The 14718-nt window shown below is 39.1% G+C and overlaps 1 protein-coding gene across 1 annotated transcript in view; it reads right to left on the bottom strand.

Annotated features, from left to right (window-relative positions):
- Positions 1-14718, bottom strand: part of NCKAP5 (NCK associated protein 5) — a gene marked incomplete at its 5' end in the record, with an annotated part of 361891 nt that overhangs the window by 97241 nt on the left and 249932 nt on the right. The window contains one exon of the mRNA XM_084264849.1: positions 2705-2773. Within this exon, the coding sequence (XP_084120975.1) occupies positions 2705-2773 (69 nt within the window). The remainder of the gene's footprint in view (positions 1-2704; positions 2774-14718) is intronic.

Genomic DNA, 14718 nt, shown 5'->3' with positions numbered 1-14718 from the left:
AGTGATGAGTGAGAGATGACAGCGCTCTCCCAACAGTTATCAAACAATGTCCCTTCATTACCTCAAGGGCCTTGCCCAGATCCAAACCGTGTTAACTAGCCAGAATGGCTAGTTATAGCTTTGGAGGCAAGCACTGCTAGTGTATCAGCCCAGGAGGAGCTCATCACAGTCGTAACTAATTGGACTGCAGAGGTGAAGTTAAAATAAGGTTTGCATCAGGCACTCAAATCTTTTGGTGGCAGCCTGTCTCAGGCTTGGGTGAGATCACAGCCTTGTGTTCTCAGGAATATCTGTGTCCCTCCATTTAAACACCTGAAGTCTCCCTGGGGCAAAATGGAGATGCAGCACAGACAGATTCATAGTTGGAGAGGATATGTCTGCTCCTAAAAAGTGCTGAAGAAGCCCTGAGGCATCAAAGGGAAGGTCTGAAGAGATCTGCACCTTCAAAAAAGGGGTTGGTGCAAGGTGAGTTATGATAAAGTCTTAGAGGAAAGAAGTTTTCAAGTGGAAGACTTTTTCTTTTCCCCTCCATAAAAATATTTATGGAAAGCATTTTATTTTCTTAAGATCTCCAGGAAGAATCCCTGTTTGGAAAGCAATTTGTCACATACAACACATCCTCAAAATATTCTGGTTGGAAGTGAAACCATTGACAGGGTTATTCATTAATTACATTTACGTCTCACCTATTTTCTTTATAGTTGTTAGAATGAAGGAGGGTGAGAATCATAGAATGATAGAATCACAGAATCATAGGGGTTGGAAGGGACCTCAAGAGATCATCGGGTCCAACCCCCCTGCCAAAGCATATGCAATTTCTTGTGAAGCTCCACCAAGGGAATGTGATCAGGTGGGTGCTAATGTGGGACTCCTGCAGAATATGCAATTTTTAAATATGGGTTTGTTGCCTGAGTCACTGGCAACAACTTCTTCACCCCAGTGATCAGAAAGGATTAGGTCCAAGTTTGTGTCAGGTAAAACAATGCCGGTTACAGCGCCTCTGCCAAAGCAATGTGGGGGCTGAAAGGGGAATGAGAAGAAAAAATGATACCAAGCCATGGGGAAGGACAAGAGAGGTCACTGCACATGAAACAGAAGACAGAAAAAGGAAGAAGATAAGCAAACTAAAAATAAAACAGGCAAGCACAAAACCACAGGTAGTGAGAAGCACTTCTCCTGAAAAAGTTGACACAGTGGGAGAAGATGGATTCAACTGTGATAATATGGAAGACCTGAAAACAGCCAATGTAATGAAGATAATAAAGTTCAGAGCATAGTCTGAAATAATTATTTGTTCTTTAAACTGTAACAGCATGTAAAAAACATAACCCTGGACTAGAAATCCATCATGTTACTGCAAACACAATAAAAACCTATCTTCTTTCCTCATAATCCATATGGAATGTTTTGCTGGAATAGAGAGTTATGGTGCTTTATTCTGTTTCAAAACTAATTATGTAGGCAGATTTTGTCCTAGACAATCAGAAAATAATTTTAAATTAAGCTAGGTAATTTAAACCAAAGTCAGTAATTATATGGTAATTTCACCCTTATCACCAAGATATCCAACGACCATTCAAATGTGCACTGAATGCAGTGACTCAGACCAAGGCTCTGCTGGTATCCCAGTGCTGCAGAACAGAGCTTAACCTGCTGGGAAAGTGCATCAGTGAGTCTTTTACTTCAGCTCCTGATACAAAATCTGCTACAGTGGTAAAAAGTGCAGATCTGCTGATTAAAATCTGCACTAAACTGGAGGCTTCTTGTACCATGCTCGTGCCGGTAACACTTCAGCAAATGGCAATTAAGAATTTAAAAACTGGTATGAAGACACGACTTGTCACCTGCCCTGCCTGGTTTGCACACCCCTGCACTCTCTTCTCAAAGGTACAGCTGAGAAAATGGTGTAGTTTTTGTTTTCTTTTATTTGCCTGTTAACTCCTTATGCCACCATGCATTCTTATTATGGGACAGGTCAATGATTTCTATTAAGTGAGTTACTGGAAGTCTTAAAGCTATTTTAAGCTCTTGTGTATGTTGATGGGCGTTATGTCAGGGTAAATGGGAGGAACAAGTAAGCATCAGTAAAAATATGGAGAAAGCTGCGTGCAATAGGAGATACTAGACATTCCTGGGATGGCAAGCATTGCTGGAGTGCTCAGACAGTAACTGATGGCTGAATTATACTGTGGCTGTAACTGGAAGGTCTGATCAGAAGCTGAGCCTTGCAGTAGAAGTGAGCCAACAGCTAGAAAAAAAACCCAGCATAAAAAGCTGTGTATGTAACCCTATGGAGGAACTGAGAGACTAAATTCCCTGCTTACAGAGTATGTTACATAGGAAAGCTGGGGGATTTTTGACAGGAGAAGCCACAGCAACCTGTGTTCCACTCCAGAAAAGGAGAAGAACACAAAACCTAATAGGCAATTTATCATTTTCTCCTCCTGATGAAACCAAACCAGTTCCAAATATCGATCACAGGGATATCAACTTTTTGGTGAAAAGATTTGGTCAAAACAGGATTTACAACAGAGGTCACAGAGAACAATATCTATGACTGCCAGACACCTGTTCCTGGAATTAATTAGAATGAGGTAATACTAGAAAATTGCAGAACAATGTCAACCTCATAAGAGAGGGAGAGATTCATTTCTATTCATTTAATTATAGTACCAGGTAAGAACAACCTTTTTATCTAGCTTACCTCATCGAGACATCTTTCATACTGTTCTCTCTGATTTTCATTTTCCAGAGCCAGCGCTGAATTCTCTGCCTACAGTAAAATGGAATAAATAAATAAACATGTAAATGAATCAAAGGGTATCTTGTGCTGCATGGCAATTCATAAGAATTCTCAGGGTGCTTACTTCGTGTGCTTCTTAAAGATCCAGAATAAAAAGCACAGTAAATTTTGCTACAAGTTCCTATTCTGAGTAAAACCAGAAGTGACATTTGCTTATGAGATTACTCTCACCATGCATTACAATTTAGAATAGTATCAGAGCAGGTACTCCAAGTATGTGCAGAATCTTGTCAGATGCAACAGAGTTGGCAATAAAACATTACAGACGATGTTGGTATATCTTTTTTTCCTCCCTTTTTAGAGTGAACTTGCTATCTGAGAAAGCCACTTGGATGCCAGCAGAGGCAGCTACTACCAAAAGGAAACAACAGGCCATCAATGCCAACTTTTAACTGTGGCAGCTCTTCATAAGCCTGGTTTCTCCAGTGGGTCATACTGTAGCTAATGGGTGAATTACGTCCTTTCTGTGGCTAGACAGATTTATTAGTCTTTACTTAAAAACCAATTCCTACCACTTCAAGAGGAAGACAGGTATTTTACTAAATCAAAATGCAGTCTGAAAGTCAGAAGTTTTTTCCTCCCACTTATGTCAATTTAAACATGATAAAGTTTCCCGTACAGTAGTGCCTTTCATATATCTTTAATTTCCATTACATTCTTATTTTTGCATAGTGCAAACCTCAAAATGGCACAATCTGGTATGTAAATTACAGCAAGTCAATGCATTTTTCAACATATTATGACTTGACTTTAGGAATTCTTTCAGTATTAGAAAAGGAAAAATCTCTAAAATGTATACAGCTGCATCAGAGAAAGTTTCAGTTAGTCTTCACTTAAAAGACTGAGTAACTAAAACAGGGTATCAAAATTGATGAGTTAAAACTGACTCTAGAAACCTCTCGACCCCCCATGCATAACTTCACATCACATAACTCTAACACCAAAATCAATGCATTCACATAATCACAACTCTTACACAATTTACATTACTTGCTTCATCTTAACCTTCTGTCAACCTATAAATGTTAAACAAATGTTGTTTTAAAAGAATTGTGGTTATACAAAACAACAGTCACAGTTAATGTTTGTCATTTTAGAGAAAAAAATTAACAAGATGTGCTGGATGGAAAGATGCAGAGTTCTCTTCCTTGTTAAGAAAAGTCAATGATTCAACAAAATGAAAATCCTGAAGTACAATAAATTGATTTATGAACAACAATTTCAAATTCAGCTAAATCCTAAAAGTAAGATCAGGAAGAAAAAGTAAACACTGGTAATTATGCAGCATATTGAAAGAGAGTAAAGACTAAAAGGGAGGTATGAAGCAAGGGCATATAAAGTTTACTTATTCACAAGTCTAAATAAACAACTGTATGGAATCAGTGCTTTATCTGGAGGGTACAATCAAAGCCAGCAAAGGTGGTAAAATACTCTGCATCATATTTTCACAGTCACCCAGCAATGGATTCAACATATGGCTATAAAAAGTCTATGGGTGATCCTGCGGAGAGCACTGTGAGATGAGGCAGCAAAAAGTACAGATGCAGGAGTAGCAAAGCTGAAGCAAAAGCTGCAAAAGCAAAAGCAGCAGTATGGAATTAGAATTATCTACCTCCAGCTAGACAGTCCTCCAAAAAGAAGAGGTTACCATAGACAGTTACCAGTTTGCTTTTACAAATACATTCTTGCAGATTAATTGGGAAAGATAGAGATGATTGCTACATAAAACCAGATTTCTAGGATTAAAGATTTTCAGATGTTTTCTCTATGAATAGCACCCTAAAATATTATCCAAAATACATTATTCTTACCATTTTGAAGGAATCATTATAGGATTACCATGCATAGCCTTTAACTTAGGCATGTGGTAAACCTGTCATTGGGGTTTTTAATTTTCATTTGCACTAACATAAAAAATATATTGCAAGTTTTTATCCTAAAATAGTTGGGGCAGACTTCTGCTAGATAGAGATGTCTAAAAAAACTACAGTACCTCCTTGTACTATTCAAAACACCCAGAGAGCTCCCCATATCTCTCTTACTCCATTTTTTTTTGGAATGCTGTGAAGCCCTAAAATGAAAGCAAAGACTTGTTGGATCTGTTAGCTGAATCTGATTTCAGTGAGCTGTTCCTTTACAAACAGGCTACCAAAATTAGGAAATCTGAACCTGACAGCATTATAAAGAAATGATACATTTTCCCTCTTACCAAGCCACGGTGGAAACATCTGTATAATAAAACCTTTTCTTCACACCATTGGCTTTGAAAGTGCAGTGCAAGATGCAGTGCAGTCAATGTTAGCTTGACTTCTGTGCTTCTTGATTGCTGAGCAGATCACTCCTATTTATTTGGCTTTTTTGTAATGAGGACTGGACTAGGAGGCAACACTTGACTGACTTTGCTTAAGGTCCTCTGCCAGTTCCCATAACATGGGAAAACCAGTACTTGATATACTAAATCACTCTATATTGCAACTGAATATTTGATAATAATCCTCATTCCCCCAAAAGTATTCATTTGGAAAATTTGTAATAGCACTTGTGGTCTCTAAACACTCCTCCTAATCCAAACCTTCATTTATTTAACAGAAACCACTGGGTTTTGATGTTATTTTAAGTCTGCTCAATTTTTGCTCAGAGGGATCTGCCTACCTCCAGTATTGCATATTCTAGGCATCTTTTGCCAGTTAAGCAAAGCAGGTCTCCTTGGGGGAAACCACTATTAGATCTTACTTTCAGGCCATACTTAGGTGAGGCTAAGCTGCAATAAGAAGCCCACGCTTCTCACAGCATGATAGCCACTGCACACTAGTTGGCACTGCAGAGGCAGTGGTAGAGAAGTACTGGCCCCTAAAGTGGTCACTTCTCCCAGACATAACCTAGCAGGGTACTCTGCAGGAACAAGGCTGGATGGTGCTCTCTTAGGGATCAACTGATACCTATGGTGATTTCTAGCTGTAGGTATAGCTGTCCTCTAGGAATTTATGTGTATTTTATGTTACACATAGAAACAAACCACCTCTGTCCCTCAGCCTCATAAAAACCAAAGGTGATGCCACCCAGCAAAGTGCTGCAGACAAGGGACATTCAACACCTGCCAGAGGCTGCGGGGATGACTCTTCTTGGGGGGGTCAGCTCTCAAAGCACAGCATCCATCAGCCACAAATAACCACGGCATAACTTACCATTAAATGAAATACTACATGTTGCTTTGTGATCAATATAGATTCAAGGATGCTACAAATGTCAAAACAGGGGTATTTCCTAGTTCCAATTTGGAAGAAAGCATTTTGGACAGGAGTTTCTCTAAACGTGAGAAAATATAAAGATTTCAATTATGACATGGATAATGCTAAACAGCCTTCAGCTGTCTTAATTAGAGACAACTTTGTTCTGACTTCTGAGACTGAGTTTATGGAAAATCAATCTGAAAGTGAAAACTTCAGAGCACTTTGTATAGAAGAGAGGTTGCCTTGTATCAATACCATTGCTAAGATACAGTCAGTACGAGAGACTTTGTCAACCCTAATTTTAATCCCTTTCTCAGAATGGAAAACATAGTCCTAGTAATGATGATGATTATCTACAGCTCAGCCAAGAGCTTTCTCTCTCCCTCACAAATGCTGAAGAACGCTGTATTTTCTCCTATGTGGCAGCTGTTTGTGCTGTTTCATTTGAGACTACTAACAGGTTACACACCTGATGCACTGAGCTCTAGTTCTGTTCCTGTTGTAGTCAATAAGAACTTGCCATTTATTTGCTATGAATGTAGACACAAGTCAGATGCAAAGAAATAAACTATATTTGTTTTCATTTTGCACCATGTCTCCTTAAAATGAATTCATTTTCCATTGGGGCAAGAGGAATTTCCTTGGTTCAGAATGATTTCTTGTTCATGATGAAGAAACAAGGAGACAGATGGCAGCCTTAGCATTTTTTCATGTTTCTAAAAAGACATTATACACTGATCAATAAAAGCAAGCTGTGGTGGGTTGACCCACACTGGAGGCCAGGTACCTGACAAAGCTGCTCTATCACTGGCTCTGAGCCAGAAAGGGCTCTGCTCCTGCTCCTTCCTGGCTCACAGTCTTTTTATGTGTTGACATGCTCAGAGCATGAGATTTCCTACCAGCCTCACTGTGCCAAATTTGAGACATTTTTTGGGTTCAGTTTTCACCTACACTGATAGAACGTGGCACCTTTCAGCTAAGAAACAGCACCAAATAGGTGAAATAAATATACACTTGAGATATTCTGATGCTGATACAGACACTTAGGATGATGTTTTCATTCTCTCCTTTTTCCTTTTAACAATTTTAGAGAGGATTGTTATAACAGGTTAAGGGTTGTGCACTAACTGTACTTTGTTAAACGTTTACCTGTGTCTGGTAGAAGTGGCAGACACATTCTCATGTCTGAGAATGTCATGAGACATCCAAGTCCCCTCCAGATGTACCTCTCTAGTGGCACTTAAGAGGACAATTCTCACTTAACATCCAGTAACAGCCGTATCTGTGTGCTTCTTGAAAGAGGAGCAAAGTGCTTAAATCATGTTTGACAATACGATTTGGATTTAAGTCCCTAAAGTGCTTGTCACAGAGTTTAAACTTTTTTTCTCTGTACCTTGATTTATTAAATCTGGAGAACAGGAACAACAACTTTTTATTATCTAGCCAGCCTGTTCTACAACATAATGAATTAGGATATATTTGGTCTTTAAGTGAAGAAGTATTTCATGTGCATATTAGGTCTTCAACAGAAAATTTGCTACACTTTTGTAATTGCAATGAATGAATTAAAACACTGAGTTTTCTTCTAGAAGGCATGAATAAAACTGAAGCACAGACAAAACAGTTTTCCTTACTCAACCATTGTAGAGTTGACACAAAACAAAAGGATTGTAGGTGGAAGAGGGAAGAAAGGGGGAGAGTACTATTTATTTTGCACTAAGGGAAAAGGAGATCACGGAATCATAGAACGGTTTGGGTCAGAAGGGACCTTTAAAGATCATCTAGTCCACCCTGCCATGGGCAGGAGATGTAGGTCTAAAGGTTGTACGTCAAGTTAGCAGCTCAACGTGCTTGGAAGGTATCATCAATAAAGGTCAAGAAGAACACAGTTATGACAGTGAACTTTAAAATCCTGGACAGAATGCTACACCACTGGTTACTGTGTGCACTTCTTTGTTATTCATAGCGAACCATTTGTCCGTTTATAGCAAGCTGTATTGATTTACACACACTCTCATTTGTCATGCCCTGCACAGTGTATTAATAGCTGCCCAGCACTTCAAATGTACTCAGCAATTTCTTCCCTGCTTTTAGCCTCTGATTTTGTATACTTTTGTGGCCACAGCTTCATACAGCACACAGAAGTGGTCAGAACCTAGGTCAAAGCCTGTTGTTGGTAAAATAAGAAGTAATGTTGATCTAATCCTTTCCTTAGATCCTTATGGGGTTTTATTTTTTGGTAAGCTGCTGTTCTAGGAGGAGTTTACCACTTGAACCATCTCCATATCTTCGGTCACAGGAAACTTTGTTCAGTCCATGCTACATAGAAAGGTTGTCCTTTGAAAGACCAACAAACTGTCAGATAAGAGTTTCACAGAATAGTTACGCCATTTAGAAATACTGAAAATTACAGCTGTCTTTTTAAACCAACATAATTATAGCAACAAAAGCCTTAATTTAACTCTAGCACTATGAGAGCATCTCCACTGGCCACTTTCCAGTGCCTTTTATATTGCTATAGCCAGTTCTTTGCTAGGAGTAAAATGGGAACTGCACCTCACAGCCTGCCTGGCAATGTTCAGATGTTTCCACCTCCTGCTTTATGCTTTCCACAACAGAGCAACACCAGAGTACCCTTGGAGTGCCTCCCTGCTGAACTGCAGATGCTGTAGCTCTGCTCTCCGGTCTCCCGCCCACAGAAGAGTAACTGAGACTGGAGAATGCTAGGTAATGATGAAGTAGAGCAGTGAATTTGGTTGACTAATATTTAATAAAATATTACTATATGTTTTCTCAAATGTCCCTAGTCTTAGCAATCGTTCCCACCTCATAAAGATGGGGGAAAAAAAACCCTAAAAGGACAAATTACTGATATGATGACATCCAGGCTTCTCATCCTTGCTTCAAAACAAGTCAGTCCTTAGCCTTCTCAGCTGCATCATTTTATGGAGTTTTATTAGCATGACAGAATAGCCAATTCTCGTTAACCACACTTAAAACATTTGAAACATTTTATCTGAAATAGTCACCGGTCAATTCACTTTCAGGTACAACACAGCGTGAAAGCAATGCACGTGTGATGTGAAATAACAAAATCCAGAACAATACAAGTGTTACTTATAATTCTGTTGATAAAAAGGATACATTAAATCTTCCTGGGCAGTAGTGGTAGGGATCTTGCAATTCAAAATTTCAATAATACATTTGAAAACTCTTTTCGGACACAAAACCACAGTGACATCAGAACAAGCCACCAACATACCTCAAGAGCAGCCTATCTCACAGGCCATGCTATGCTATAGCTGTGCTACCAGTAAAATGCATCTGCAGCCTCATAACCTTCTTCTAACGTATGCTAGAAATCAGAAGGTACTTACTCTGCATCTGAAAGCTAACCACTTAAGATTACATAAAAACTTGGGTTTAAATGTTCCTAACAAAAAGCAGCCCAAGGTCTGTGCAGCTGCATATGGTGTTTTACCAATTATTGATGAGCTGATTCATGTATTTAAACACGAATTTACACGATAAATTATGTAACAGCTTTAAAAATTGTATGGATTTCATGCTGCCAGAGATCAGAAAACAGAACTTGGAGGTTTGTCTGCAAATCTGCAGCAGGTTACAGGGAGAATCCCACCCAGGGCTCAGAACCACAGAGCTCTTTTCCTGCCTGTCGAGTGTTTCCTAATTCCCAGGAGAAGAAACAACGGGTGTTTGACTGAAATGATGAAGCCTCCTTTTTGAAAGAAGGGGATAACTAAAATTTAATCCTTTGAATCTGCTTATACTGGATAAACATATGAACTCCAGGAATTGAATCAAACCAAAACTAAATGAGATTCATACACTGCTGATGAGACTGCCTCCTAAAAACGACTACAAGTAATTCCTGGGAATTCCTCTGTGAAATACATTTAACTTTAAAAAAAATATTTTACAGAAGTTGGGATGGAAATTTTTAACTGGTTCAAGAATAGTAATGTTTGTCTTTTTTATTTCAGTAAACTCTATAGTTAAGAATAATGAGCCTTTAAAGCCTTCAACATTTTCCCTTCTGACACCACAGAAATGTCTGGAGTTGACATTTTAAAGAGAAGGTTAGGAATAGATCTGGCAGAACAGACCGCATTATAAACCCAGGCTTATCTTCCAACAAATAAATATCTAGGCTACTAACAGATATATCAATAATAGCTTTGTATGTTTACCTGAATGCAAATTAGAGAAACCAGCAAATTCTGCCATTATTTACAGAGATTATAGTAGACTTACAATATATCCAAAGGTAAAGCACTGTCAATACAGGCCTTTGAACAAACAGGTTAAAATTATGAAGGGTGTCTTCCTGCCCAATTCTTCCAAAGGACCACACACACACATAACACATTTTTGAGGACAAGAAGTAAAAGAGATCTAAATAAGCAGAGACAGGCAGCATAAAGCTGTATTTCTACAAGTTAAAGACATAGATACTGCACATGATGGCCTACATAATGCATATGCACTTGATAAAGCACAGGAGTACAAGCATGGAAAAGCAGAAGTCCAGCAAGACCCCTTTTTTTATAATCACTCATCCTCTGAATAAAGCTGTGAGCTGTGTGTCAGTGCACCACACCTCACCAAGCCCAAGGCACTCACCTTCCCTAGACGCTATTCCTGGGCTGCCTAAACAGAGGCAGCGGCTATGAACGAGGGGTGAAACGACAGCCAAGAGAGCCCGCGCGCTCACTGCCAGGCAGGCGGACACGTGAAGCTCTGTGATGCTGCTCCTGTCACACAGCAACACTGACTTGGGCAGCCAGGAAGGAGGGATGCTGAAACTCATTCACCTTTCCCAAAACTACCACTGTTCTAACAGCACAGGGCATCTCCCTAGAAGTGTCCTCCCAGACACAATGGTACAGGCCCCGTCGCCATCACACAAACGTCAGATATAAGACTGAATTTTATGCAAGGCACTGTGCTTGCGTCTTGTGAAAGTTGTTTGTTTTCTGATTTTCCAGTATTTACACTCTCTGATCCTTCCCCTTGCAAACTGTGAACCAGAAGCAGCTGTTCCATCTCCTTTTTAAAGTGATTTGCTTCCTTATGGAACAGCTCTCCCGTAAGAACCGAGAACTTTTCACTCTGACAGACTTACTGTGCTTCCCCATATAATATTAACAGGCAGCTATTTCCTCTATCATAGACCTAAAAATAAAATCCCTGGTCCATGAAAAAAGTATGAGATCCTGAAATTGCAAGTGAAACTAATATTCTTACAATTAACACAGGCAGATAAAGCCAAGCTGGGTGGATCTGAGTAATCTTAAAGGGCATTTTGTGTTTAGTATCAGCTTGTATTTAACACATACATAAGTATCTTTGCACTGGAAACTCCTACAGGAATTAATCATATCCCATTTGGTCAGTTGTGTTTGTTTCAATTTTTCTTGCAAAACATCCAAACTCTTCAGGGAAAACTGTAAATCTTTAAATTACTAATTCTTTGAAATTAGTAAAGACGAGTTGAAAACCATTGACTATCTATACACCCCGTGCTGAAACTCAATTGAAAACTTCCAGTACAGCCATTTTCATAGAAAATACTTGCTTTGATTTGAAAGGAAACATTTTGCAGAGGATCTTTATCAAATTTAAAAGTGACATTGAAACCAGTACAAATATTTCCAGGGCCTTGGGTCCTTCTGAAATGATACATATGGCAACAGCTCTTTAAAAAGTTCAAGCTGCCTAATCACAGAACAGGTTTTATTGGTTTTATAAAAACGTGGATCTTGAGGAAAACTTATGTTCTTTCAGAACAGCTTTTCAAGCAGTAAGGCAACTTCAGGATTTACTTTAAATGAGTTATCCATCAAACCTTTGCAGTTTTGACCCTGAGGTTACTGACACAGTGACAGTTTCTACTTTCTGTGATTCCATTATCCACACCTTCCTGAGTAGCATACTCAACTTCAGGGTTAATCTAATGTAGAGCTGGAAAAGAATAAGGCATTTCAGATCTATGCATGAAAATCAATCTTTGGGCAACTTTACTCCAGCAGAACCCAGTTCTTATTGTTTAGCTGAGATGTTCACAGTACATGGAGGCAGCACTGCTACTGACTCACAGTGCTGGGCAGCAGGAATAGGAAAAAGAAACTGAAGACACAGACTTTACAGGATACACCTCAACATCTAAGTGTGCAGGATTAAGACACAAAGGCCTTAAGATCATTTAGCAAAGTTAACTTTTCAAATTTCTGCAGGTCACACAAAAATGTTCGATTCAGAAACAGATTTTAGAATCCTTTTTTTTTTTCTTTAAAACCTAAGATAAAAAGGATAGTTGATGGAATTAAGTAGGAAAGCCTGAAATTAGTACCAGGAAGACAAGGGTTATACATATGTACATACAGCATTTTGGGGTTTTTTAATTTCTAGAAATTCTATCTACCAAGAGAATCTCTTCTCTGTTGAAGTGGCTTTGAAATAATTTTTTATAGAATAATTGGAATGAACATGTAATATAATTACATAGATCGATGCAAAAAAGTCACCCTACTGTCATAACTGGAACCTCAAGGCCAGTGCTCCATGCACCTGAACTGAAGGGCTGTTACTAAATTATAGTAAACAGTTTGAATCTGGAGCTAAATCTGGCAATACCTTCAAGGAACACTCACCTGATCCCCTCCTCAGGAAATTAAGCCATTGAGTGTGCTTGGGCTTAATAATAGAAAGGGAAGATTCAAAACCTTAATACATTCCTGTTTCTTTCCCCCACGTGCCTTTTAATGTCTAAGCAACAGTATTAACTGCCTCACATAATCAGTTAGTTTGGCTTTCACTGGAAGGTGAAACTACAGATGTTCTGCTCTGTCTTCACAGGAGCAAATGCTGATTTTTTTCAAGAAGTATTTTTTAATAATTATTTTCCTAAGTGTCTTTACTTACTTAAAAAAAAAGTGATTTAAACCTTTATCCTGGAAAACACTAATCCTATATGCCTACATGTAACATTCACTGGCTGAGCGATGGGAAAGTCATGTCCATTCCCTGTTATTGAATTATTTTTGAAGTGGAAAAATCTGATTTTTTTCCCTTCTCCAAAGGAACATGTATTACTTTTTATGAAATGGAAAAAAATATGCCACTGGTTTTCCTTTTTAAAAATATCCCTTGGGCTTATTTGTAGTTGAATTCTGAGCAAAAAGAACTATTTTTCATTGTTATACTATGCAAGAGATTTAAAGTATTACATGATGTTATAATTGATATTGTCACAAAATAGTTTTAAACACAATAAAACACAAAACACATTATTTTCCTTCTTCTATGATGAATCATTTTACTCCATTCCTTTAAAAACTTGGAGTTAAAAGGTTTCCACCACAATAAGCTATTAATGTCAACTGTTTCACAATTCATAACATAAATTTATAACAAGTTTCTCTGGTTTTAACTACAGGGGAGCTCTGAGTTATTTCTGAAGGCGATGTTTCCTGCAATTCCACTTTTTTTCATCAGAAGTCACCCATAAGTCAACTGCCCCAGGTATTTCAAAATGAACTTCTTTTGATGGCTTCAGTTATTTCTCTCCCTTCCAGCTAAGGAGTTGTGAAGCAAAGTGAAGCAGAACAGGTATCAGTGGGCTGTACTACAAATAGGATCAAATGCCATGTAACATGCAGCAATTGTTTCGTGGCCAATAGCTAGCTTCTAAAAACTCAATCTCAAGATCACTGTTCCTTTCTTGCCTTCTTGTGCAGAGAAGGGCAACCAGGCTGGTGGAGGGGCTGGAGGGCAAATCCTATGAGGAGTGGCTGAGGGAGCTGGGGCTGTTTAGCTTGGAGAAAAGGAGGCTGAGGGGAGACCTTCTCACCACCTACAACTACCTGAAGGGAGGTTGTAGAGAGGTGGGTGATGGTCTCTTCAGCCAGGTGACAGGAGATAGGACAAGGGGAAACGGCATGAAGCTGTGCCAGGGCAGGGTCCGATCAGATATTAGAAAAAAACTGTTTACTGAAAGAGTTGTCAGGGCCTGGAACAGGCTGCCCAGGGAGGGGGTTGAGTCACCATCCCTGGATGTGTTTAAAAAAAGGGTTGATGAGGTACTTAGGGACATGGGTTAGCATGGGATGGAAACGGTTGGACTTGGTGATCTTCTAAGGTCTCTTCCAACCTTGTGATTCTGTGAAAATGAAACTCTATTTGCAAACACCACCTTGCTTCTCCTGAGCCCTCTGAACTGTTCCTCTCTTGTTCTGATAGGCACAGCAAGCAGCAAACAAGGCCCCTCGCGCCACACAGCAACACGCGGCACGGTGATTTCTGCACTGACATTTGTTAAATGAGAAGTTCTGATTCATTTCATTTTTAATCTTTTAGAGTGGAATAGTGAATTTGCAGAGTAATTGTATTTTTGCTCAAAAGAACAACAACTCAGACCCCAAATCAATCTCTTTTAAAAGCTCCAACAGTTTGGAGTTGCATCTATTTTTTCTGCCCTGCAGACTGTGCTCACTCCAGCAATGAATGTAAAGGGCTGAGGATCCTCACTAAACATGGGGAACTTCTTCTCTTGTCCTGGCTGACATCAGGTGCTGGCTTTTTGGCTTGGATGAGCAATGAGTATCCTTCTCAAGTGATCTTTCTGATCATTGCACTGGCCAGGCTACAGTTCACACCCAGTGT

Source organism: Gallinula chloropus, assembly GCF_964237585.1.
Source record: "Gallinula chloropus genome assembly, chromosome: 5".
Taxonomy (NCBI): Eukaryota; Metazoa; Chordata; class Aves; order Gruiformes; family Rallidae; genus Gallinula; species Gallinula chloropus.
This window is presented reverse-complemented; position numbering and strand designations above follow the sequence as displayed.